At 43.5% G+C, this 26,574-nt stretch overlaps 1 protein-coding gene across 6 annotated transcripts; it reads right to left on the bottom strand.

Annotated features, from left to right (window-relative positions):
- Positions 1-1,649: 1,649 nt before the first annotated feature.
- Positions 1,650-14,709, bottom strand: LOC139548920 (uncharacterized). Of its 6 annotated transcripts, XR_011669790.1 has the most exons (18): positions 14,185-14,708; positions 10,843-10,874; positions 9,134-9,166; positions 8,802-8,852; positions 8,681-8,704; positions 8,504-8,533; positions 8,299-8,346; positions 8,029-8,072; positions 7,848-7,900; positions 7,259-7,736; positions 6,203-6,328; positions 5,233-5,368; positions 5,117-5,164; positions 4,890-4,961; positions 4,615-4,780; positions 4,270-4,391; positions 3,849-3,944; positions 1,650-3,213 (listed from the first exon to the last, which is right to left on the bottom strand). XR_011669790.1 is itself a non-coding variant. In XM_071358877.1 (17 exons), exons 4-17 carry the CDS (start codon positions 8,847-8,849, stop codon positions 3,916-3,918), a joined length of 1,494 nt encoding a protein of 497 aa, XP_071214978.1. In that variant the 5' UTR covers positions 8,850-8,852; positions 9,134-9,166; positions 10,843-10,874; positions 14,185-14,708; the 3' UTR covers positions 1,650-3,915. The 6 variants fall into 6 exon arrangements, 5 of the variants coding, with proteins under 5 accessions (XP_071214978.1, XP_071214975.1, XP_071214979.1 ...); XM_071358877.1 differs by having other exon boundaries at positions 1,650-3,944; positions 8,299-8,416; XM_071358874.1 differs by having other exon boundaries at positions 1,650-3,944.
- Between the last annotated feature and the right edge of the window lie 11,865 nt (positions 14,710-26,574).

Genomic DNA, 26,574 nt, shown 5'->3' with positions numbered 1-26,574 from the left:
GTTCAGACTTTCAATCGTATCCCTGAAGGCGTCATTCTGCTGTTGGAGCTGCAGACGTCGAGTCTCCAGCCGTGCAGTGGTGCTGTTGCTCTCCTCCAGGGATTTGCGCATCTCCAGGACCATGTCCTCCAGGGTGTCCATGTCTTCCACGGAGCTCGTCAGGCTTCTCATCCGGTTCTTCAGGCCAACGTTTTCTTTACGCAGAGCTTCGTTCCTCTCCTCGGCTATCTCTTGGGCCAGCTCAGCGGCCGCTGCTTCCGTAGCGTACAGGTTCTTGGTGTATGTGAATTTGGCTGTCAGGTCGCTCTTGTCGTCCACATCCGGCTCAGGTGATGTGAACATTTCTGCCCCATCTACAGTGTCTCCCTGAGGATGGCAAGAGTCCTTGTTATCATCGTGCCCATTAGTCAACTGCGACACCGTGTGAATGGAGTCATTCGGGGCGCAATCATCCCAGCCGGACTTTGATTTCAGCCATCTGCCCGGAGGTCGTGAGCGACCGACAGGTGTAATAATGAGCTGCCCACCCTCATCCTCCCACACGTCTCCGGATGTCTCGCGGGTCCAGTCTGCCGGGACCTGGGAAAGTCGTGACGGTTCCAGGGAGGGTTCACCCACCATTGGCCGCAGCTCATGACCCGAGGTCCTGCGATTGTCATTTTTTCGCTGCATCCTGGTCAGTATTTACCTTCGTTTTCAGCATCCCGTGCAGTATCGGGATCTTTGTGATATCTGTAGTTGCGGATATTTTGGTAATACTGGTCAGGGTGCTTTCATAACCCTAGGTTCAGATGACAACTTGATTGTAAACCACATCACTTAGCATCATTTCAATAAGCATTCTACATTACCATGGCAATCCAGCAGCAGTTGATAGAACATTCCAAATTGCCATGGACATTGTTCACAATAGCAGCCATATGGAGTGTACCCATGAGTTTACCAGTCTAAATAAGCCCCTTCTCGGGATTCTATTTCTATGGTTATTACCGTAGAATTAAAATGATTCTTCGTTATATTTATATGGTTAAATAACTAAAGGAATGCAAAAAGAGGCAAGGTCCAGTGGTGGAAAAAGTACTAAATTGTCATACATGAATTAAAGTAAAGATACCTTAACACAAAATGACTCAAGTAAAAGTGAAAGTCACTCAGTAAAATACTATTTGAGAAGTAAAAGTCAAAGTATCTGGTTTGAAATGTACAGTGGTGGTGTATAGTGGTGGGAAAATGACTCAATTGTCATACTTGAGTAAAAGTAAAAAGTACAAGTAAATGCTATACAAATCCCTTATATTATGCAAATCAGATGGCACAATTTTATTGTTTTCTAATTATTTATGGATAGCCAGGGGCACACTCACTTCACTCAGAAAACATTTAAAAAACACCATATTTGTGCTTAGTGAGTCCGCAAGATCAGAGACATGAATTGGATTATATTGCCGTCCTGCCTGAGCATTTGAAATGTAAGGAGTACTTTTGGGTGTCAGTGAAAATGCATGGGAGTAAAAAAAGTACATTATTTTCTTTAGTAATGTAGTGAAGTAAAAGTTGTCAAAAATATAAGTAGTAAAGTACAGATACCCAAGAAAACTTCTTAAGTAGTTCTTCAGGGTATTTTTACTTAACACCACTGGCAAATTAAATCATAATCAAATTACATTTTATTTGTCACATGCTTATGGGCCCTTTCTAACAATGCAGAGAAGAAAAAAAAGAAAAATGAAGAGAAAAATAACACAAGAAACAAGTACATAGTCAATGTGAAGAGGTACAAGGTAATTGAGGTAGATATGTACATATAGGTAGGGATAAAGTGACTAGGCAACAGGATAGATAAAACAGCAACAGCAGTGTATGTCATGAGTCAAAAGAGTTAGTGCAAAAAGGGTAAATGCAGATATTCCTGGCTATTGGTTAACTATTTAACTAACTATTTAGCAGTCTTATAGCTTGGGGGTAGAAGCTGTTCAGGGTCCTGTTGGTTCCCAACTTGGCATGGTCATTATTAGTCAAGCAATTCTGTAAAGGCCACTGAACCTGTAGGCTATGACTTAATGATACATTTGTGTTTACTAACAGTCATGAAGACCTCCATCAAGCTGTAGGCCTACCTCTACTAGCTGAAAACTATTTGCAATGAAATAAATTAATTCATCTTTCAAAAAAAAGATTTTATTCAGTCAATGATTTGTAATCTTAGGCACCACACCCAGAGCCCTAAGAAGGCCCATACCTGAAGTGTAACATTACAGAAGTGCACATGTAAGGACTGGAATATTAAATTATGGACTTTGAGAGATCACTCTGAGTGTAAACATATGTACACACTTGCAAATGGCATCCAATACCCAATTTACCACTGAACTCGTGGTTTTCCCATTCATAATTTCAACAGTTAATCGTTGTTACTCTCCCTGAGGTATTTGGATCCCAGTATCGGCAATAGTGACATCCCTATTGAAAGGTGTTTAAAATGAGTTAGTACCCCTTTTTATTAACTAAAAATACTCTCCTAAATTAGTGGTTTCTGGAATTCATTCAATCCCACCATGTTCAAATGCACTGAGCATGATTTCCAGGCTACAGAATGGACACGATTCAGGCTAAACAAAAGTAAATATTACCAATCTTTTCTCTGAGATGAAGCTTATCTATCACCACTAAGTTTGACAGGCTCAATTTGGTCATAACCCACATAAAAACTAACAAACACAAACTGTACAAAAATAAAAACAATCACAGTATATTTTAAATACAGAGAAAATATGTACACAGTATAAAAAGTACAGCTACACTCCTTGAGTAGTTGGTCCAATTCCATGATTAAGTGGTAATGCCTTGAATGACAAATATCAACATACAAAATATACAACTCCCCATAAGTTTGTCAGCAGTTTTCATACTGCAGCACCATGTCTGTTACTGGCTACACTTTAGCTCCCAGAGCTCATCTATGATATAACAAGTCTTCTCTGCACCGCGGGTCGTAGCATTAGCTCCTGGCTGTTTGGGGTACCTCTACAGCTTCAGGCACGTCTCTGCATTATTCCAGATTAATGGACCATTTGTGAACATCTAAGAGAATGACCCTTCAAGATTAAAGGCTTTGGTGAAATTGTCTTTGGGAGGGGTGAAAAGCCAGGGTTTCCCACTACTAAATATCACTACTAGGTGGGGCACAAAGTTCTCCAGATCCAGCATCCAGGTCTACAGAAATCAAACATTTCAGTTGAAGGCAATTGTCTTGGGCTGAGAGGGGGTGACAGTGCTAGGCTGGAGTGCCGGGACACATAATGCTTCTGATCTAGGATCAATGTACCCTCCTCAAATACTCAATTTATGAAGGAGGTATGCAAAGCTGACCTTAGATCAGCCTCTAGAGCAAGGACGGGCAACTCCAGTCCTCAGGGGCTGGATTGGCGTCACACTTTTCCCCCAGCTAACACCGGACTCCAATAATCAACTAATTATGATCTTCCATTTAGAATGCAATTAGTTGAATCAGCTGTGTTTGCTAGGGATGGGGGGAAAGTATGACACCAATCAGGCCCCTGAGGACTGGAGTTGCCCATATCTGGTCTAGAGAAAACATTCATCCTACTCCATACAGCCCTCAAACTCAACTCTGAACCTTGAAGCCAGTTCCACTGAATTTTGTCACTGTTCCCCTCTAATCAGGGACTGATTTAAATGTGAGTCACCAGGTGTGTACAATTAATGATCAGGTAGAACAGAAAACCAGAAGGCTCCGCACCTCATAGGGTAAGAGTTGAGTACCCCAGCCATACAGCATAAAGTAGAGAGATTTCTGTCTTCAAATAAAGAGTTCAAACGTCTCTCACCAATTGTCTCTCTGTCTTACTGACGACAGGGCTGTGGAAAGGCAGGGACCTAGGGAGGCTAAAGATGTCATTTGGCAGCTTTATTGTCCTTCATATCTGAAGAGAACACAGACAGAGACAGACAGACAGAAAGAGAGACAGAAATTGGTGTAAGTTAGGAGACAAGCATGAGTACAAATGTGTGTGTGCAGACAGGTCAGTGAGTGTGAGTGGCTCTAGTCTAATGTGTCTCACAGGAGGACGGTGGCACCTTAATTGGGGAGGATGGGCTCATGGTTGTGGCTGGAGCGGAATAGGTGGAATGGTATCAAATACATCAAACACATGGTTTCCATGTGTTTGATGCCATTCCATTTGCTCTATTCCAGACAATATTATGAGCTGTTCTCCCCGCAGCAGCCTCCACTGGTGTGTCTCTAACCTTGCAGTGTCTGGTGGACCTCATTGGGCAGGTCATCCAACTCCTGTAGGCTCTTCAAGAGGTGAGCGACAGTGGCCTCACCCTTCGGCCTGCTAGTCTTCCAGCGCTCCAATGCCTTAAACCTGAAACACAAGACAAACGGAGGTCACATTATCTAAAAAATAAATCATTATCTAAAAAATAAATCTTCACCAAAAATATGAATCAAAGAAAGTAGGTTATTGTACAATTATTGTATGATTGGTTATGCCAGGAATGCTTCAATTAAAAACCCCCAAAATAATGGCTGGCAAGTAATATAAAGTTGAGCTTTAAGGGTGCAGATACTATATCTATCTACTGTACCTCTGCATGATGACATCCTCCTCGCTGGCCTGAATATCGTCCAGCTCTTTGGAGGACAGGTCCAGGCAACCGATAGCCACCTGCTTCCACTCCTTCCCCAGCCGCTTAGCCACCTGCATCAGCTGCTTGGACGACACGTCTGGGACCTGCACTGTCCGCACTCCGTCTGGGGACAACAGAGGAACGTCAGACTTTTCATTCTGAACAGCAACTCAACATTAATAAGACCACAGTAATAACAGCAAATGACACATTGGATGTGTTCAAACCATCACCTGACTCATCTGCGCATCGAGGTCTCTTATTGGTCATCTCTTCCTCTGATGTGCTGGTGCTTCTCTTCCTGCCTACAGAAGAGAAAATCACTGTCAATCAAAAGCTACTTTTAATGATGGATGAAAAGTGCTTGTGTACAGACAAGTAGATATCTCGAACATACACGGGAATAAAGTGAACTGTTGATGCCAATATTGAGAGGGGCAAACAAAAATGACAAACTTACTATCTGTCCGTTTCCTTGGTTTTTCAACTGCATTGTCCACACAGTCACCTGAGAGGAAGACAAATGAATGTCCTGCACCTTCACCCACAACACATTACAGACAGGTGTGTACGTACCTTCTCTGATGGTGGCTGACCACACAGTCTGGTCGGACTCTGTCTCTATGAGGGAGAGCTTGAAGGGAGGGGGCTGCTCAAAGAACGCCTCAAAATATCCCTTCAATTTAGTCACGGCCAGCGTGAACTGCAAGTCCTGCAGGACACCACACACACAACACAGATATATGAATACACACACATAGTACATACATACACTAAGTATACAAAACATTAAGAACACCTGCTCTTTCCATGACATAGACTGACCAAGTGAATCCTATTATCCCTTATTGATATCAGCTGTTAAATGAATGTTTTAAGTGTCCCTATATTTCTGTTATTACGGTGCTATCACTCTGTTATTAGTACACTTGCGCAGTAGTCTCTTTGGAGATGGACCTGGCCTGAGTGTGATGGAACTATGTACTGTGGAAATACAGTGAAATAAAAGTTGTTAAACTGGAACCTTGTCGTTGTGTCATTTTGAGTTAACAAAATCTACTAAAATCAGTGAAGATGAAGGGGAGGAGACAGGTTGAAGAAGGATTTTTAAGCATTGAGACAATAGACATGGATTGTGTATGTGTGCCATTCAGAAGGTCAATGGGCAAGACAAAAGAATGAAGTGCCTTTGAACAGGGTATGGTTGTAGGTGCCAGGCACACCAGTTTGTGTCAAGAACTGCAACGCTACTGGGTTTTTCACACTCAACAGTTTCCCGTGTGTATCAAAAATGGTCCACTACCCAAAGGACATCCAGCCAACTTGACACAACTGTGGGAAGCATTGGAGTCAACATGGGCCAACATCCCTGTGGAACGCTTTGACACCTTGTAGAGTCCATGCCCCGACGAATTGAGGCTGTTCTGAGGGCAAAAGGAGGTGCAACTCAATATTAGGAAGGTGTTCTTAATGTTTTGTACACTCAGTGTACAGTACATAGGTCAGTGCTTACTGGTTATGCAGTAATGGATGAATGAACCCTCACCGCAGGGCTGATGTCTCCCTCTGGTTCACTCATGAGGCGGTACCTCCTCTCATCCAGCTTACAGGTGGGTGGCTTTTCTACCTTCAGGTAACGCCTCTTGGAGCAACGCACCTCCTTCCCTATGTCCTGGAGTGAGGGGTGGTAAATGAGGAGAAAGAGGCAGAGAGACAGTAAAATGGAGGAATAGATAGAAGAGAACCAGTGATTTACCATACTGTAGGTTAGTGATGGATTCCAATAATGGGGGGGGGGGTCTATTCCCTGGTCAGGAAACCTGGGAGCTGGTTGAGGGAGATGCTTTCCATAGTCAATTTGGTCATTGTTGACTAACGGTCAACAACTCCTTTCCCTGACCAGTAAGGTAGGGTTAAATGGGCTGTTCTGAAGCTGAGTGCTCTGATGTGGGTCTCTGTTGCGCTCAGTCATTTCCCTCACCACTGATACTACTACACACTACCAGGGCTCAAACCACATTTCAGGAACTGGGTGACGTGACCATTCACTGTGGTCTGTATTTGATATAACATGGTGTTACTATCCCAATCTAACCCTACCAGTTGGCAAAACATTGTCATTTTAACCAATGTTGCCCACTGGACTAGATTCAGATCTAATGTATTAGGATTGGGGTTTCCATCGGAGTTGTTCCTAGATACAGATACACAAATCAATACACAATCATTTGTGTTCATTAATACGCACCAATGCCTTCTGATACAGTGACAAATGAACTCATCTTGATCACCACACACACACACACACACACACACACACACACACACACACACACACACACACACACACACACACACACACACACACACACACACACACACACACACACACACACACACACACACACACACACAAACACACACAAACAGACCGCAGACTTCCAGTGTGACTTCCCTCAGTAGAGACCATAGTGAGAAAGGCACAGAGTGCCAGGAAGTCAGGCCAGTGGGCATTACAATCTGTCTGATCATGTTCACCTCTTTGCTCTGACTCAGTAACATGCTACAGTAATGATCCACACCCACCCTGTGTCCATCTCACCTTAATGTCGGAGGAGTTGTTGGTGGCCAGGTAAATGCGAAAGGAGTAGGAGTTGTTCAGAGCCAGTTCCTTAAACACCAGGACCACCCCGTGGTGCTCTACAGGCTTGCTGCTCTGGACAATGGGCCCCACCGGGGACAGGGACGACACACGCCACTTTACATGGCTGCCAGAGTGGTCAACCGAGGGCTCAATCACCGGACAGCTGTCCTTCATATGCAGGACACTGAAGGTCATTTCACTGTCGGGGTCAGCGAGGCAGAGGGAGTGGGGGAACTGGATGGAGGTCAGGATGGATGAGGGGCTGTTGACACAGTCCACGTTGAAGATGGGCCCAGCGAACCTCCAGGAGTCCCCGAGGAACATGCCGAACTTGGACCAGGACAGGACCGAGTAGCGGATCAGGACTCTCTCCGACACCTCAAACACCAGGCCGGTGACGGAGCACTCATATGCCCCCTCTCCCTCCAGCTGCACCCTGACACACAGAACCAGAAAGATTTAGAGATGGAGGAAAAAAGAGCGAGAGAAGGAGAGGCTGAGTGAGAAAGAGATGGAACAAGGCTACAGGTAGAAGAGGTACACTCACTGTAGGCGTCCTTTAGAGATCTTCCTGGGAGTAACCAGATCATTGCCTTGACTCTGATAGAGAAACAGACATGGTCCTAAGATTAGCCCGTTCCTCTAGTGAGTCTACAGCCATACTGTACGTCTCTGAAGCTTTATTACACAATTACCATTCAATTCCACAATCCAACAAATGTGCTCACCTGCTGGATAGCCTTGCATTTTTCACATGTCTTGGGGGGCACATCTGACAAAGGAGAGATCAATAGTCAAACTAGGCACTCCCTCTTGGGGAATACTCTACCTCTCAGGCTTTGATTTGCAGACACATTTTCATAAACCTATGAATGAACCCAAATATCCTCTCTCTAGCCTTTCAACCATTACAATCTCCTTTGTCTAGGATAGTTAGGCCTTAAGTGGAAGAAGCTAAACATTTGATAGTAGAATGACTTTTGTCAAACTGAGGATACCTTTAGCAAGGGACACCTCTGCATCAGGTTGAGGAGCCGACTCCGATTCTGCGGAAAGAGAAGTTACTCCCCATGAAGGAAGTTGGGGGAGAGGAGCAGGCATTCTTCTCAGGTCATTCTGAGGTGAAAGAGCCTATTCATCTGTATTTCAGAGGCACCATGAGGCAGATGTACTCTAAGGCATTGTGCTATAGTTCCCACTCACCATTACAGGAATCCTCAACGTCAGGCTCCTCTGATTATTTTGGGACAAGCCAAAAAAATAATACAATTATTTCTTTTTAAATATCCAAACAAGCCAGGTGCTGGTGTGACCATGTATCGTCATCGTTTGGAAATAATTTTTGATGAAGCTGAGAGAATGAGGCTGTGTTTTTCTCACCTCCTCCTTTCTCAGCAGCGCCGTCTGGCGAAAGACAAAAAGAGAGAAGGTTATGTTAGAGGATGGGATAAAGCCTGAAGATTCATACTGTAATGGATTTTGTGCTCTAGCAGCCGCTCACCAGAATCCTCCTCATCTTCAGAACTCTCCTCTGTAGATGTCCCTGCATTGTCTGTCAGAAAAAAAATCCATAAGTCATGGAGGGATGAACTTTGAAAACTTTTCTCATTCTAAACGTACTTTCAAACAGAGAGGGGTGAGGGAAATTGATTGGTAGTTCAAAAATGACTTGGGGGGGGGGGGGTTCTATAGGCCTAAAGCAGCTCAGAGACCATTAGAGTTCTGTTTGAGTAGTGTTCACAGAGAGGACGATGTGTGTGTTTGTGTGTGTGGGGATTTCTATAAGGATTTCTATACAAGGAACATAGAAATATACTGCAAAGGTGTGCCTACCTGAGCCACTGTTATAACTTTCAGTCAGATTACCTGGGACAACAGAACATTCATTAGAGGTGTCTTGGGTAAGGGGTTAATATGGGATTAGGAACTCTCCTCCCTCCATCTTTCCACCCCACTTTACCCATAATGCAGAGGTTTACTGTAACCCCGGGGGACTGGCCCTCTGTAGAACCAGCCCCAAACGACACCAGCCCATCCCCTGAGAGCTCTCTGACAAGACCTAGAAGGGGGATCTGAGAGTCTCTACTCATGTCTACCCTAACATAGGCATATTACTGAGAAAATTGTCATACATTATCGTTTTGGAAGCCTCTTATTTACTGTCTGACTTATCAAAACGTTACACTTCTGCTGTCTGCTGTCAAACTGTGAATAAGTTAACTCTGATGAGCTCATCAGTGTAAACCCTCTTCACTCACGTCACACCACATTGCTCATCTGAAACTTCCACTCTGATTACTCACTAATTTATATGAATGCACACTGTATACAGTATGTACATGAGCGTATTGTAATTCAGTGATGTCTGTGGTTTTCCTATGTATAGTCCTGAGGGCCCCTGTGTCAGTGCTGTAACTGTTTGCACTTTCATTTTAGTCATTTACAGAAGCAGATACTCTCATTCAGAAATTCAGAATGACTTATAAACTGGTATGCTTCATACTGTAAATGCATCTAAAGTAGGGCTGTGATGATTATGGGTAACGATTAATTGACATGCAAATGGTCATAATAGTGATTTTTGTTGGATTTGTTTTGATTTTGTGATGCATCTTTGAAAATAAGCTACGAGATACCTAATGAATACAACACAGCTTTGGTGAAACCATTTCTCAAAAGCAAATGGTTTTGACTCCAGGGGCAGGGGGAGCTGTTTGCTATCTGTACCCAGCCGGAGTGAGTGTGGGATAGGCCTTCTGGCTGAGAGCCTGGCATTGGCAGAGAGGAATCCCCGCTGCGCCACTTAGGAGCCCAAAGAGAGAGGAGAGAGAGACCTGGCTGGTTCTCAGTCGGAGGTGAGGCTCCCTGCCCCAGAAAGGACAGGCTCCTTACTGGGGCAAGGAGCCTCACCTCAGACTGAGAACCAGCCAAGTCTCTCTCTCCTCTCTCTTTGGGCTCCCGAGTGGCGCAGCGGTCTAAGTGACTGCATCTCAGTGCTAGAGGCTTCACTACAGACCCTGGTTCGATTCCAGGCTGTATCACAACCGGCTGTGATTGGGAGTCCCATAGGGCGGTGCACAGCGTCGTCTGGGTTAGCGTTTAGCTGGGGTAGGCCATCATGGTAAATAAGAATTTGTTCTAACTGACTTGCCTAGTTAAATAAAGGTTAAATAAATACATCCGTCGCTCTCTCTCCCTCCCTCCATCTGTGTCCTCATTTGCCATCATGGTAAATAAGAATTTGTTCTAACTGACTTGCCTAGTTAAATAAAGGTTAAATAAATACATCCGTCACTCTCTCTCCCTCCCTCCATCTGTGTCCTCATTTGCCTCCTATCTGCCTCATCTAACATCCACTCCGTCTACTCTCTGACAGCCTGCTTTAAATCAGCCCAATATACACCAGACAGACACACAGATCTTTTTACTGGTGTTGACTGCCATCTGCTGGACTCATTTCAGATTACATTCATTCAAGACTTTTTGCCACATGAGACAAAACAAAACATGTCATGCACAAACCAAGATCGAATGGTGCTTACCCTTCTGGTCAGGGGCAGGGACGTCTCCATCTCTGTAGGTTAAAAGAGAAAGGACATGATAAGGGCATCCCAAGACATTATCAAAATCCTGGAGTTAAGAGAATACAGCTTCAGTTTATGGACCAGTGGGGGAGGGGATTAGGGGTGTGGAGGAGAGGGGGTGGAGCTGAACTGTCCAGCTGCAGACCCATCTGTGTCTCAACTTCCTCTCTCTGATATACACTCACACGCTCATTCAACTGAGGCACAAAAACAGAAAGGGCTGCCAAAATGTCAAATTCATGACACCAGCCCATCCTTCAGTGTGGTGTGGTGTGGAACCCCCACCCCCTACATCCTGACCCAGTTTTACACACTAATGTTGCACGGCTGGTACTGCAAAGCCATGGAAAGGTACTGGCTGATAATAGTGCCTGTGATTCTAAACCGTAAATTCTTAAAGAGACAGTACCAGAGAACACCAAAAGTTGATCAAATGGAAGGGTTTTGTAGTCAGCAGTGTTACAAGTTTATATAACCCATAATAATGTGTATCATCCAGAAGTTGTCTCTCAGACTCAGACAAAGCGTGCCACTTGTTGATTCAGTCTGTGACTTGTGTGAACACGTCTATGGGCGCCTGCCGCCCAGGGGCTCAGTGTAGAGCTAGTGATAATAGAAAGTGCATTCGTCATGGTGCCAACCTCACAAGAAGAACACGTTCAGCATGCGCAGGGAACAAGGTCAACAGTATTTTTTCTTATTTTTCTCGATCGTAAAAATACTGCACTTTAGGTGATCAAAAGCCAGAGTTGACTCAAGTGTAGTCTTTAGTGCTTTACCACAGAAGAGATGAGGAATACAGTAGAAACACTTTACTAAGTTGCCATGTTTTCATAAGCTCTTTGATAATAAGAATGTAATGAATCATGATAACTGTGCATGGTAACTGCAGATAAGGTCCTAAAACAATGATTGAATTGTGACCAAAATTCATAGGCTATTTCTAGTACTGTGTATCGAAGATTTAATGAAACCTGATAAGCCAGTGGTCCTCATCCTCACTGTACTCAAGACAGATGTACAGGGAAAACGGTTTACTTTTCAAGGTCAATGTTCACTCAGCCAACAGGTTTCTGTATCACAACACAATTGTTATACGTTTCCATGGCAGTCATATTCACACATGTACTCTGCCCTCACGTTCAGACATGTACTCTGCCCTTCCCACTCATTTTCATACAAAACAACCCCCCCTTCCTTTTCTCTCTCACTTCTGTGGTGCGATACCACAGTTTATTTTTGCATGTTTCCTACAGCCTTACATGAACACACTGAAAGCCTGTGAACAAGAGATAGGCAATAGTCAGTTAGTGCTAGTGTTATAGTTTATGTAACAGCTCCAATTTAGCCTTGCGTACCTCAGTAGGTTAACATATCATACACCATTAATGCAACAGCCTTAATGATACACAAAACTGTCAATAAGTCTGGGGGGGAAAAGTTATGCTTTTATGAGGGGTCATATATTCTGCAGGTATTGTGCATTTTATTTTTAAGTATACTGAACAAAAATATATGCAACATGCAATAATTTCAACAATTTACTGAGTTACAGTTCATATAAGGAAATCAGTCAACTGAAATAAATTAATTAGGCCTTAATCTACAGATTTTACATGACTGGGCAGGGGTGCAGTCACAGCCTGGGGTGGCATAGGCCCATCCACTTGGGAGCCAGCCCAGCCAATCAGAATGAGTTTTTCCCCACAAAAGGGCTTTATTACAGACATAAATACTCCTCAGTTTCATCAGCTGTCCGGGTGGCTGGTCTCAGACGATCCCACAGGTGAAGAAACCGGGTGTGGAGGTCCTGGTCTGGCGTGGTTACACATGGTGTGTGGTTGTGAGGCCGGTTGAACGTTCTCCAAATTCTCTAAAACTACGTTTGAGGCAGCTTATGGTAGAGGAATTAACATTCAATTCTCTGACAACAGCTCTGGTGGACATTCCTGCAGTCAGCATGCCAATTGCAAACTCAATCAAAACTTGAGGCATTGTGTTGTGTGACAAAACTGCACATTTTAGAATAGCCACTAAATTGTCCCCAGCACAAGGTGAACCTGCACACGGTGAACCTTTTTAATAAGCTTCTTTATATGCCACACCTGTCAGGTGGATTGATTGTCTTGGTAATGGAGAAATGCACACTAACAGGGATGTAAACACATTTGTGCACAAAATTAGAGAAATTAGCTTTTTGTGCGCACGGACATTTCTGGGATCTTTTATTTCAGCTCATGAAACATAGGACCAACACTTTACATGTTGCGTTTACATTTTTGTTCAGTATAATTGAATATCTATATAAATCAGCACTTCGGTGACACTCAAACCTCTTCAGTGATCTGAGCGTTGAATTGTCTAAACTGAATTCAGATTATTTCAGTCAGTGGCGAAAGGGTGTGGCATGGTGGCAAGGTGCCCAACGTGTCTTGTTTCTCCAGCAGCCTCTGGCGTGATAGAAACCAGGCAACCACACTAACGATAGGCCTAGTGTTCCCCTTGGATACAAGTCACCAGATTCATATCTCTCACCTTTCACTTCCCTCGGGTTCATGGTTACTCATCACACAAACACTATTCATTATTTACGACACGAAGGAGACAATGTAGAACGTTTTCTACATTTATACAACTACATTTTACGGTACGAAACATTACCATGATTGCAGTAACACGTGTGGTTACAAAAGTGATATGTGTAAAAAAAAAGAAAAAAAAAAGTCCTTGATTATTAAGTTTCACTGGAAAAAGTCCCAATAGTCTATGTAATTCAAGATTATTCTATAGCTACCTTTTGTTACATATATACTCCTATACATATAACAACAAAGCTAGATACATGCAAGTGGTTTTGCTTTCAAATTAAAAGAGAAGCTTTAATTGAGAAACCCAACATTATTGTTGCATTGGGTAGGCCTACAGAATAACATCGTTCTATAGATATAAATCGCGGTATAGCCATATTGCTTGGCGATGGGCATGCTTTTGTTATGATCAGTCAACAGAGCATCATGTGCGCTACAAAGCGATCATGGCGTCCCCTCCTTTCATTTTTGGGATCTATGTATTCAATTACATAAAATTACATGGTTGCAACTATTTGGGGTCTTAAATGTTTCTTTATAAATCGAGAACTAAGATCCAGCGAAGGGTAGCAAGCAACAACAAGGAAGCAGCTATTTCGGGATTAGACAAAACATTGCCGCGCGTATCCTTTGTCAGTGTGAATGCAACCTCATGCAATCATAGGCTGCTCTAAACCTCGGCGTTATTTGGCTATGTATTTATGATGCTTACCCTTCATCCAGGTGACAAGTGGCTCCGCAGCTCGCCATCCTCGCCACCATTATGTGCTCTTTGAGGAACTTTCACTGTAGGTTTTGTTTTGGTCGTTTTGCTTCACCTTCGTGAGGTTCCGTTATAGCACCTGTCTGTATCGCTGTCAGCAATCATCTCCTTTTAAAACTATACCTTAAAGACGACGTAAGACTCAGCGCAGCCCTCGTGGTTCACTTTGACATTGTTATGATTTACACGTGTTTTTGTACGCATAATCAAAACTGTTTCTATTCAATAGGTCAAATATCATCTTACGTACAAAGTAATTTCGCCAAAAACAGAGCTCTCAAAACAAATACTCTCCCATAGTAGGCCTAGGCGTAGTATTTGTAACATAGGCTAGTTTACCTAATGATAATCTAAATTTGAGTTTAGGCAAAAATATGCTGATCTTACTACCATGTTTTTCAATGGATGTCTCATTGTCTACAATTACAAATGATTTACAAATCGCTGCACTAGCGCAGCCCTGGAGCAATACAACGCTCACGAACTACTCAGTGGGAGGAGTATATTATCCCGCCTTTAGTTTGGGTCCGCTTTTTCATCTAAACAAGACGCATGGCTGTATGGTTCTTCTGGGTTTCTTTCCCGTCAAAGCTGATCCATGAGAACTGTCTGATTACTATGGGGGGGTTAAATATGTACCATAAGGAAGATTATCTGGCCGGCCAATATTATTTAAATTATTAAAGATGACTAAAGTTTACAGCTTTCCTGCACAAATACGGCTACTGATAGGGAAATAAAGTCATCCTGCTGCCTGCGTTGTATTAAATGGTCAGAACCTTTGATATGCAGGCGTTACATTGTAGATATTTCTCACAATTTGTTTGTAACATCGTATCTTTCCAAAGTAGGTCACGTCAAAAGGGCACTTTTTTTGCGGGAAAATATAAACCCGTAAGGCTGCAGTTCACGAAACCAACCACTAGATACCGCAATCTACAATCAAAACAAAATTGCACTATCATGTTCCGTTGCCAATGAAGGTTTCAGTCAGCTATTTCTTGATCACATGCAGGGGCGTTGCCAAAAATAACTACCGGGCCCCTAACATAGAAATCAGAATGTTTCAGATTAAAATAACGTACTGAACAATATGTGTTATTAAATGTACTAACTATACGCTTCTGCTGCTTTATACTACAATTGTGCAGATTCTAGTTTCCACCTTCATCCTTTGCCTATATTAACAGTAATGCAAACATTTTTCGTTCCTAATGTTAACAAAAGCAGTCTATGTCATGAGGTTTTTATGATGCTTTATTATAAATAACTACACAATTGGTGACTTATTTTTTTCATATATGCTATGTAGTCAGTTTTAATGAAGAAATTACCATTGGTCCATATTTCAGATTAAAGAATTTATTACCAGTTCTTACAAACAAGGCTAACCCTCTTCTTCCCTATGCATAATTCCTACATATATTGCTAAATAACATACCCAAAATAAAATAAATCCTATACTATGTGGACTGCAGGCATAAATCTGGTACCTACAGAAAACAAGCATCTGTGAAACTGCAACTGTAGTGTCAAGACATTATGTTCAACAGGAGATAAACCATTGCAGAAAATATTCTGAAACAGTATTTTGCCCATCCCCGGGCAGGCTTGGGTAGAACAGGTTTTAAGGCATTTGTCCTTGTGTTTGTTCCCTGTAAACAAAACTCAGGTTATACTGCACCAAGAGCCCAGTGTCAACCCTTCTTGTGAGCAAACTCATTAATAATGTCTTTAAAGTAACATTTTCTAGCTAACTGGTTTTCAATTGAAAGGATGGCAAGGCTGTTCAACCGGTCTTGGCACATTGTAGATCTTAGATAGTTCTTTATAAGTTTCAGCTTACTGAAGGCACGTTCACCTCCAGCAACTGTTACAGGCATTGTACAGAAGATTCTCAGTGCAATGCACACCTCTCCAAAAATGCTCTGTAGCTGCATCTTGTGGATGGTATTTAGGAGCTCTACAGGAGGATGACCATCTGAAAAAGTGGCACCATATATCTTCTTTATATGTCGCACTTCATTTTCAAATCCATCTGTGAGATCTTTGGAGTACTTGCTTCTCAATTTGTGGCAAGATACATTTAGGAAAATTACAAAACTAAATTTGTGTAAGTATTGGTGAAAACTCCTTGCATATTGCTGCAATCGTGTGGAACCGCATGTCCAAATGACTGATCATACTATCCAGAGCCACATAAAACACTGTGTTGTGAAATCCAGTGTCTGACTTCTGTTCATTTGCTATGTCATCTTCAGTCTCATCAAGGAAACGTTTTCTTTTTTCTGGCAGCTCCTATGTTCACTGTGAAACTGAGTAGTTACACTCATTTCATTTGCCACATTGGAGGCTTCTGCCAGAAGAGCGTCCCATTGATTACGCAGAGCCTGTATTTCTTCCTGTAGTGCCTTAATGTGAGCTGCTTCAGTGTCCAGAAAAATATTTCCTGACTGAATCATTAGGCTTCTATTCTCAATACACTGCAAAACTTTTACCCAGAAAGTGAGCAGGAAGATTGCCTTGAAAGACATGAAGTAGCTTTTCAGACCATTTGCCTCAGATCTGGCTTCGTTTGTCAGGCTGCAGGAGGAAAGAAGCATGTCTAGGGCATTGATGATAGACGGTAAATGAGTTGCCACTGGTCGGACCGCAGTAATACACGCACTCCTACACATGTCTGAAAGGCGGTTAAGACAGCAGCCAGACTTTTCCTTGAGAATGGCCCATCGCTCTGAGCTGGCACTGAACTGATTGTAAAGACGATACACAGCTAAAAATGGTTGATACTTCTGGGCACGACTGAGCTGCATGTATACCCACAAGATTAAGAGTATGGGAGGCACAAGGTGTGTATGTGGCTAGTGGATTCTTTTGCAGTATATGTGCTTGAACTACCTTCACTTTCCCTGACATATGTGCACCATTATCATAGCCTTGACCACAGCAATCTGCTATGTCAATACCATGCCCTTCCAATGCACTCAAAATCATTTCAGAAATGTCACTGCCTGTCTTTCTAGCAAAGTCTTTTAATTCAAGAAAACGTTCAATTATTTCCCATTCACCTGTTCCCTGAACTTTATCTTTGTGTACATTTCTCACCAATAATACATTTTGCTCAGTATGGGAAATGTCTGGAGTTGCATCACATATAACCGAGTATGAAAGAGAAGATGCTATCTATTAAAGTATTGTTTTCCAAACCCTTTGACCACATATTCCTATGAACACGTTTTGGCTCTCAGGGCTGAGGTAATGAGTCAGTCGTGCTCCATTCTTTTTGTCGTCCTCACATAGTAGCGGGTCATAATTTGACAACAGTTCCAGTAAGTCTAGGTAATGTCCATTATGCACATCATCAAGATTGAGGGATTTCCCCCAGAATGGCAGATACCTAGATGCTAAGTACAGTGTCACATCCAAAATCCTTTATAGAAGTGCTCTGTGTTTATACATTTCTGACTGGATTTGTTACTGCAGCTGACTGTCTATACCTGTAGCTGTTGTTACGGTATGCTGCAGATTTTTCCATTTCAAGTAACAGTTCTTGTGAGACACCATCCTCATGCTCTGGTAGTTTGTCATACATTCTTCACCATTTCACTGATGATATCTTATAGCTGTCTTTACTTTTCAGAGAACTGGGTGATGGTTTACTTTGCTCATGAGAAAAAAAGAACACATGGAATGCAATATAATGCTTTTACACTCTTACTATAAAAAAGCCAGTCTCTGCACCTTTTCTCTTCCGTTTGCTGACTTACTGTAAATAGTTGGGGAATGGCTTGCCTTCTGAGTCTGGGGGCACGATTTTATACAGTTATGTCTCCTCACCACACCTGTTGGCTAGTCTGGAAACAATAGCTTCTCTTTCATGGTCTTGTACTTTCTCTGGCCACAGTGCTGGATCATCTAAAACCTCATCTTCCTCACTTCAAATCTGTCCATACACTTCCTTTCTCTTACTACTTGTTTGTTTAGTCTCTTCTGTCACTCCTTCACTGGCACTGCTGCTACTCTTTAACTCCTCTTCCTCCTCCCTGCATTAGTCTGTCTGACAGCTTTCTGCTGAGATTCTGCCTACCTGGGGCTCTCTAGGCACTAGGAAGTTAGTAAACAAAGGGAATTTTAGGTTTAATGTTTGCTCTTACAAAAGGTTACCATACTAAAAGTATACTACTGAAATAAATATGTATTTTTTAATAGTATACATATCAAATATAATACGTATTTAAGTGTGTCTAAGTTATCATGTGCCTAACTTTACAATTTAAAAAATTGTCTAGTTATGCTGCTTCTGCTACCTAACACCTGCCTCACGTCGAAGGTCTGCTGTTTCAACTTCATGTAGTAGACACATGTTGGGATCTTTGTCTACAGCGGTAACGTTAGTAGTAGTAGCAGCATCTAACGTTACAGTATGGATAGGTAGGCTACGTGTTAGGTTTTCATTTTAGCCTAGCTAGCTAACAAGTATCACGCAAATATTGGGGAATACTGTTATAATATCTAATTAGTTAGTTAGCCATAGCTGGTAGCTATCATCATCATTATGTTAATAATTACTGCTCTGACCGAGCCGAATGAGTCCACGGTAGGCAGCTAACTACCTGTAGCTATCAAGCTAGCTATATTGGTGAGTCCACGGTAGGCAGCTAGCTACCTGTAGCTATCAAGCTAGCTATATTGGTGAGTCCACGGTAGGCAGCTAGCTACCTGTAGCTATCAAGCTAGCTATATTGGCTAGCTAGGCTACTCAGTTCGACAGGCCGTCTGCACTGACTTACCACTCAAATCCTTCTCCTCGTTTTTTTTCTGGAGAAAAAACGTAGTGAGTATTTTTTTCTCCAGAATTTTGCTGTCTCTGTTTCCTTTCTTTCCTTTTCTGAAAACCCTATTTCGTTTTTGAGGGGTTACCTCTCGTCAATACTTAGCCTACATTCAGGAGCAACTGTCAGATCAGCGGTATATTTTTTCTCGTCTTGGAGAATGGACCCAACCATGTGCATTATGAGGGGGGGGGGGGGGGGGGTTTACAAACGGGTGGTTGAGTAGAGATGCCTGATCTGATTATGGGTATACGTTTTCATTTTCATCACAGATTTTTTTGTATAACATTTTTTAAATGATAAACAAATAATTATCTAAACATTTAGGGGCCCCTACCGGGCTAGGGAACATTAATCATTCATATTTCCCCCCCCCCTTAACGATGCCCTTGATGCCAGTTCCTCTTTACTTCTATAGAAAAGGCTGTGTCTGATATAAGTCAACAGCTCTTAATGGCGATGATCAGAAAATATATATCTAATCATAGGCCCAGTCTATTCTACAGCGTGAGAGTGTGCTATGTGTGGGTGCCCCCCTCCCCAGCTCTTTCCCCTGTTTCTCTGTGTGATGTCCAGGGACAGAGGAATGAGTGCAGGATCAAGGGCTTTCCTATTGATCTGGTGCTCATTTAGAGCAGATGAGTGGATCTCCCATCTCTCCCTCTGTGGGACTACGGTTATTATTATTATTTGTATTTGTATTTTATTTAACCGTTATTTGACTAGGCAAGTAAGTTAAGAACCTCTTGGCGCACGGATCCCTTTAACGGGATCATTTTCGTAAACAACCGCTGAATTGCAGAGCGCCAAATAAAATAAAAAATGCAAAAAATATTTATTTTCATGAAATCACAAGTGAAATATACCAAAACACAGCTTAGCTTGTTGTTAACCCACCTATCGTGTCAGATTTGGAACATATGCTTTACAGTGAAAGCAATCCAAGCGTTTGTGAGTTTATCGATCACTAGACAAAACATTACGAACAGCTAGCAGCAATGTAGATTGGTCACGAAAGCCAGAAAAGCAATAAAATTAATCGCTTACCTTTGATGATCTTCAGATGTTTGCACTCACGAGACTCCCAGTTACACAATAAATGTTCCTTTTGTTTGCTAAATATTATTTTTATATCCAAAAACCTCCATTTGGTTGGTGCGTTATGTTCAGAAGTCAACAGGCTCAAGCAGTCATGAACGACAGACGAAAATTCCAAATACTGTAGTATTCGTAAAGTTCGTAGAAACATGTCAAACGTTTTTAATAATCAATCCTCAGGTTGTTTTTAACATAAATAATCGATAATATTTCAACCGGACTGTAAACTATTCAATACAGGAGAGAAAGAAAATGTCAAGCATGAACTAATGGAAGGACATCCGTCTATCCACTGACGCGATTTGATAAATCTCGCTAATTTTTCAGAATAAAAGCTTGAAACAATGTCTAAAGACTGTTCACACCCTGAGGAAGCCATAGGAAAAGGAATCTGGTTGATATCCCTTTAAATGGACAAAAGGCAGGCAATGGAACAGTGATTTTTCAAAATAAGAGTCACTTCCGGGTTGGATTTCCTCAGGTTTTTGCCTGCAAAATCAGTTCTGTTATACTCACAGACAATATTTTGACAGTTTTGGAAACTTTAGAGTGTTTCCTATCCTACTTTGTCAATTATATGCATATTCTAGGATCTGGACCTGAGAAATAGGCAGCTTACATTGTGCGCCCCACTATGGGACTCCCAATCACGGCCAGTTGTGATACAGCCTGGAATCGAACCAGGGTCTGAGATGCAGTGCCTTAGACCACTATGCCATTCCGGAGCCCCAATACTTACAGATACTGTGCATGGTGTGTGTGTGTGTGTGTGTGTGTGTGTGTGTGTGTGTGTGTGTGTGTGTGTGTGTGTGTGTGTGTGTGTGTGTGTGTGTGTGTGTGTGTGTGTGTGTGTGTGTGCGCGTGTGTGTATGTATATATATATGTGTGTGTGTGTGTGTGTGTGTGTGTGTGTGTGTGTGTGTGTGTGTGTGTGTGTGTGTGAGTGCAGCGACAGACAGTGACAGAGAGTTGGAATGAACCGGGTGACCACAGATAAATTATACAGGTCTACAATCCTACAGGGAGAACTCAGCTCCTCAATGCAGGGACAAGACACACATGGAGCTGAGGCTGGATCAATAGCCTGCCTGCCTGAGCTGCTGTGCTGGGGGAATCCAGAGAGGAGAGGAGACCTGAGTGGAGACCTGGGGGAGAGAGAGAGGCCACTGGCTGCTCTGAGTGCTCTGTAATCTGTGTTGGTGTACAGGGGCAAGGGAGAGGGCTCTCAATCCAGTGAAGTTGCAATCTCGTCCATTCATACTTCTCATCTGGTATAGAGGAACAGGGGAGAGGATTATACACAAAGGCTGGGTCTTAATCCAGTGAAGTTATTCTCATCCACTCCCTCACCTGATGCTCACTCAGGGAAATCCATCTGTCAAACACACAGTCACAGTTGTCTGGGGGGACGTCCCTAGTATCTGCTGGTCTGGTGAAACACTACGGTAAGATTGCAATTGTTTGAGTAAATCCATGTAAAAATACTAACGGCCATGTGGATTGGAAACATTCTGTATCGATTCCAACAACTAAGTATGTGAGTAGATAAGTATAATGCATTGAGACAGGGCCCCTGGAACAAGGAATAAGCCTTTCTTTGTTTGAATGCTAAAGCAGCGGTGGGTATGACAGGGCTTTTTTAGGGATGGACAGACCTGTTTGGAAAGGATGATGTCACCTACTCTAGGGGGTTAATTTGACCCTTGCCGCTATCCCATTATCACACACAGGCATACAGACACACACAGGTGGTCACATGCACAGACACACACATTATGCATAACGAGGTATCCTCTTGCTGAGAGGATGAGGGGTGTTGTTTCCTCCTCCATTATATAGCCCAGGGCCTGCTGCACCCCTTAACACAGCTAGCTATAGACCATCTGACAAACACCTTCCCATAGACAGAGTAGAGCAGAGGGTCTGGACAGGATCCAGTCTTTTCAGTATAGAGATGAGCCGTTGAGTCATGTCTGACAGTGCTGAAGCTTACCGGTTGAGATATCCTCATAACAAAAGAGAGAGAGGGAGAGAGATACAGTACATCTTTTAAGTGTGCAGGCCCATGCATGGGCTCTTTAAGTGAGACGCCAGAGTCGGTCCCCAGATTATCTTTAAGTTATGTTTCATATGTCAACTTTATGTTTATGGAGCTGACTTGTGGCATTCATGCAGTTATATGTGTGTCCCGGGGGCTGTGTGTGTGTGGATATGACACCTACACACTTGGACTTTGGCAACACTCTCTCTCCCACCACAGAGGACTGGCTTTAATTGTTGTGCATATTAACAGATTTCCTGTCTCTTGGCGTCTGTAAAAAAGGGATGGAAGGATGGAGACAGTAATTTAGGAAGGAAGAAAAAAGAGAGAAATGCAAGTCAGCATGGTCCCAAGGGAACTTTGATGTGAGTAACTCAACCCTCTCTCACCCTCCCTCACAAACACACAACTTACATTCCCCCCCCCCCCCTTTTCCCCACTGCATATCTCTCTCTCTCTCTCTCTCTCTCTCTCTCTCTCTCTCTCTCTCTCTCTCTCTCTCTCTCTCTCTCTCTCTCTCTCTCTCTCTCTCTCTCTCTCTCTCTCTCGCTCTCTCTCTCTCGCTCTCTCTCTCTCTCTCTCTCTCTCTCTCTCTCTCTGTAGTTGATTCTATGTTTCTGAGCCCTCAGGGAAGTTGGTGCGTTCGTTCACAGAGGCGAACGTGGGATGAGTCCCAGTATGGGACGTGGGCGTTGGGTGGACAAGACACGGATGAGGGATGCAGTCTGGCCCCTCTGGACCCCTCCATGTGTGAGTTAACTCAGCGTAGGCAGGGGGTCAAAAGTCCCTGAATCCTAACACATGGGGAAGAATATCCTAAATTTAACCACCAGTGAGAGTTTAAATATGCATGGGCTTACATGTGTAGCCTAGGCTCTGAGTCATCTGCAGCTGGATGTGTAGGTAGACTGCCAGGGTACCTGATAGGGGGTGAGGGTGTTCCTGTGCTCGGGTGGTTTTAGGGGCTTTCTACGCCCCGGGACGGCTGTGTCTACTTCTGCCCACTCAACTCCCTCTGACAGGATTTTCCCCACTAAATCTATCCCGTCCTGGTGAGTTTGTGTGAGTTAGTGAATTGTTTCTCCAGGCCATGGAATCCCCCTCCGGTGGGTCTTATCTCACTGTGTGGGTGAAAGAGAGCTTCAGCAATTAAGAGGACCTGATGAGCATGTCTCTCTCCATGTGTTCCCCCTCCCAATCCTTAGGTAGTGACTCTCCACTCAGTGAGGAGCTGATAGGGTGGCTGACATGTAGGAAATGACATCATCTTATCCTATTCAATGTGCAGGAACAATGACCACAGATGATCTTTAGCAACAGGTCAAACAGGATCACCTCTTTTACCATCATGGACTGTCTTTGAGCATCCTTTTACTGTGCATATGTTCTGCCTCTTTAAAAGTGAGAAAATATCTCAAAGTACAGTAAACTCTTGAACAAACAACATTAACAAACCTATTCAATGTTTAATATGGGTCCAACTGAACAGCTTTCCCTGACAGAAAAATTGCCATTTGAGAGACAAAGAGCTTGTACTCTGTGGTTTCTGGGGGAAATCTTCAAAGAGTCTTCCCCCAACTGGGCTGTGATTCCTGGCAGACACTGGCTGCCTGGCAACCCAAACAGACCAGGGAGACAAGGGAGAGAGGAGAGGATGGGAGAGAGAGGGGTGACAAACGGGAGGACAGCACAGACAGGTGTGGCAGGTGTGTGTGTGTGTGTGTGTGTGTACGTGTGTGTGTGTGTGTGCGTGTGCGTGTGTGTCACAGTGTGTATGTGTGTGTCCATGCAAAAACAGAATTTAGCCCAGCAAGGCCAGATGTGGCAGGAAGGAGAAACAGATGATGTGTGTGTGAGCCAGAGAGAATTGTCACACTAAAAGAGAGAGAGAAACCGATAGACAGCGATAGAGAGTATGTGCGTGTGCATGCATGCGTGTGTGTGTGTGTGTGTGAGAGAGAGAGAGAGAGAGAGAGAGAGAGAGAGAGAGAGAGAGATACTGTAATGGTTCTTTATTGAAAGAGAAATGTGTTTTACATGCTCTGTCAGGAGGAGAGCATGGTGGTGTCTCTTACAGCAGAGATCAAGAGAAAGGAAAACACAGACAGATAGAGGAAGAGGGGCAGAGAGAATTTTATTGAATGTCAAACTATCACTTCTGCTCACAACAACAAAGTCGTCAATATACCTGTATATACAGTGCATACGAAAAGTATTCAGACCCCTTGACTTTTCCCACATTTTGTTACATTACAGCCTTATTCTAAAATGGATTAAATAGTTTTTTTCCCTCATCAACCTATACACAATACCTCTAATGAAAAAGCAAATAAAGGTTTAGCAAATTTTTGCTTATTAATGTGTTTTTTTAAAGGGAAATATCACATTTACATAAGTATTCAGACCCTTGACTCAGTACTTTGTTGAAGCACCTTTGGAAGCGATTACAGCCTCGAGTCTTCTTGGGTATGACACTACTAGCTTAGCACACCTGTATTTGGGGAGTTTCTCCCATTCTTCTCTGCAGATCCTCTCAAGCTCTGTCCGGTTGGATGGGGAGCGTCGCTGCACAGCTATTTTCAGGTCTCTCCAGACATGTTAGATCGGGTTCAAGTCCAGGTTCTGGCTGGGCCACTCAAGGACATTCATACACTTGTCCCCGAAGCCACTCCTGTGTTGTCTTGGCTGTGTGCTTCAAATCAAATCAAATCAAATTTTATTAGTCACATGCGCCGAATATAACAGGTGTAGAACTTACAGTGAAATGCTTACTTACGAGCCCCTAACCGACAGCGCAGTTTGAAAAAATACGGATAAGAAAAAATAAATAAAAGAACAAGTAATTAAAGAGGAGCAGTAAAAAAGAACAATATACAGTATACAGGGGGGTGCCAGTACAGAGTCAATGTGTGGGGGCCCCGGTTAGTTGAGGTAGTATGTACATGTAGGTAGAGTTAATTAAAGTGACTATGCATAGATGACAACAGAGAGTGGCAGTGGTGTGGAGAGGGAGGGGGGAAATGTAAATAGTCTGGGTAGCTATTTGACTAGATGTTCAGGAGTCTTATTGCTTGGGGGTAGAAGCTGTTTAGAAGCCTCTTGGGCCTATACTTGGCGCTCCAGTACCGCTTGCCATGTGGTAGCAGAGAGAACAGTCTATGACTAAGGTGGCCGGAGTCTTTGACAATTTTCAGGGCCTTCCCCTGACACCGCCTGGTATAGAGGTCCTGGATGGCAGGAAGCTTGGCCCCAGTGATGTACTGGGCCGTTCAACCTACCCTCTGTAGTGCCTTGCGGTCAGAGGCAGAGCAGTTGCCATACCAGGCAGTGATGCAACCAGTCAGGATGCTCTCGATGGTGAGCTGTAGAACCTTTTGAGGATCTGAGGACCAATGACAAATCTTTTCAGTCTCCTGAGGGGGAATAGGTTTTGTCTTGATCACGTTGAGGGAGAGGGTGTTGTCCTGGCACCACATGGCCAGATCTCTGACCTCCTCCCTATAGGCTGTCTTGTTGTTGTCGGTGATCAGGCCTACCACTGTTGTGTCATCGGCAAATTTAATGATGGTGTTGGAGTCGTGCCTGGCCGTGCAGTCATGAGTGAACATGGAGTACAGGAGGGGGCTGAGCACGCACCCCTGTTGAGGATCAGTGTGGCGGATGTCTTGTTTCCTACCCTTACCACCAGGGGGCGGCCCGTCAGGAAGTCCAGGATCCAGTTGCAGAGGAAGTTGTTTAGTCCCAGGGTCCTTAGCTGATTGATGAGATTTGAGGGCACTATGGTGTTGAATGCTGAGCTGTAGTAAATTAATAGCATTCTCACATAGGTGTTCCTTTTGTCCAGGTGGGAAAGGGCAGTGTGGAGTGCAATAAAGATTGCATCATCTGTCGATCTATTGGGGTGGTATGCAAATTGGAGTGGGTCTAGGGTTTCTGGGATGATGGTGTTGATGTGAGCCATGACCATCCTTTCAAAGCACTTCATGGCTACAGACGTGAGTGCTACGGGTCGGTAGTCATTTAGGCAGGTTACCTTAGTGTTCTTGGGCACAGGCACTATGGTGGTCTGCTTAAAACATGTTGGTATTACAGACTCAGACAGGGAGAGGTTGAAAATGTCAGTGGAGACACTTGCTAGGTGGTCAGCGCATGCTCGCAGTAAACGTCCTGGTAATCCGTCTGGCCCTGCAGCCTTGTGAATGTTGACCTGTCTAAAGGTCTTACTCACATCGGCTGCGGAGAGCGTGATCACACAGTCTTCCGGTACTGCTGGTGCTCTCATGCATGTTTCAGTGTTATTTGCCTCGAAGCGAGCATAGAAGTAGTTTAGCTCGTCCGGTAGGCTCATGTCACTGGGCAGCTCTCGGC

Source organism: Salvelinus alpinus, chromosome 22, assembly GCF_045679555.1.
Source record: "Salvelinus alpinus chromosome 22, SLU_Salpinus.1, whole genome shotgun sequence".
Taxonomy (NCBI): domain Eukaryota; kingdom Metazoa; phylum Chordata; class Actinopteri; order Salmoniformes; family Salmonidae; genus Salvelinus; species Salvelinus alpinus.
The sequence above is the reverse complement of the archived record's forward strand: the minus strand, read 5'-3'. Positions and strand labels throughout refer to the sequence as shown.

Coding starts and splice junctions, on each gene's coding strand:
- LOC139548920 (XM_071358874.1), bottom strand. CDS start 14,234: ATGGTGGCGAGGATGGCGAGCTGCGGAGCCACTTGTCACCTGGATGAA. Junction 8,853..9,133: donor AAGTTATAACAGTGGCTCAG/GTAGGCACACCT, acceptor TTTTTCTGACAG/ACAATGCAGGGACATCTACA. Junction 7,901..8,028: donor AATGCAAGGCTATCCAGCAG/GTGAGCACATTT, acceptor TTTCTCTATCAG/AGTCAAGGCAATGATCTGGT.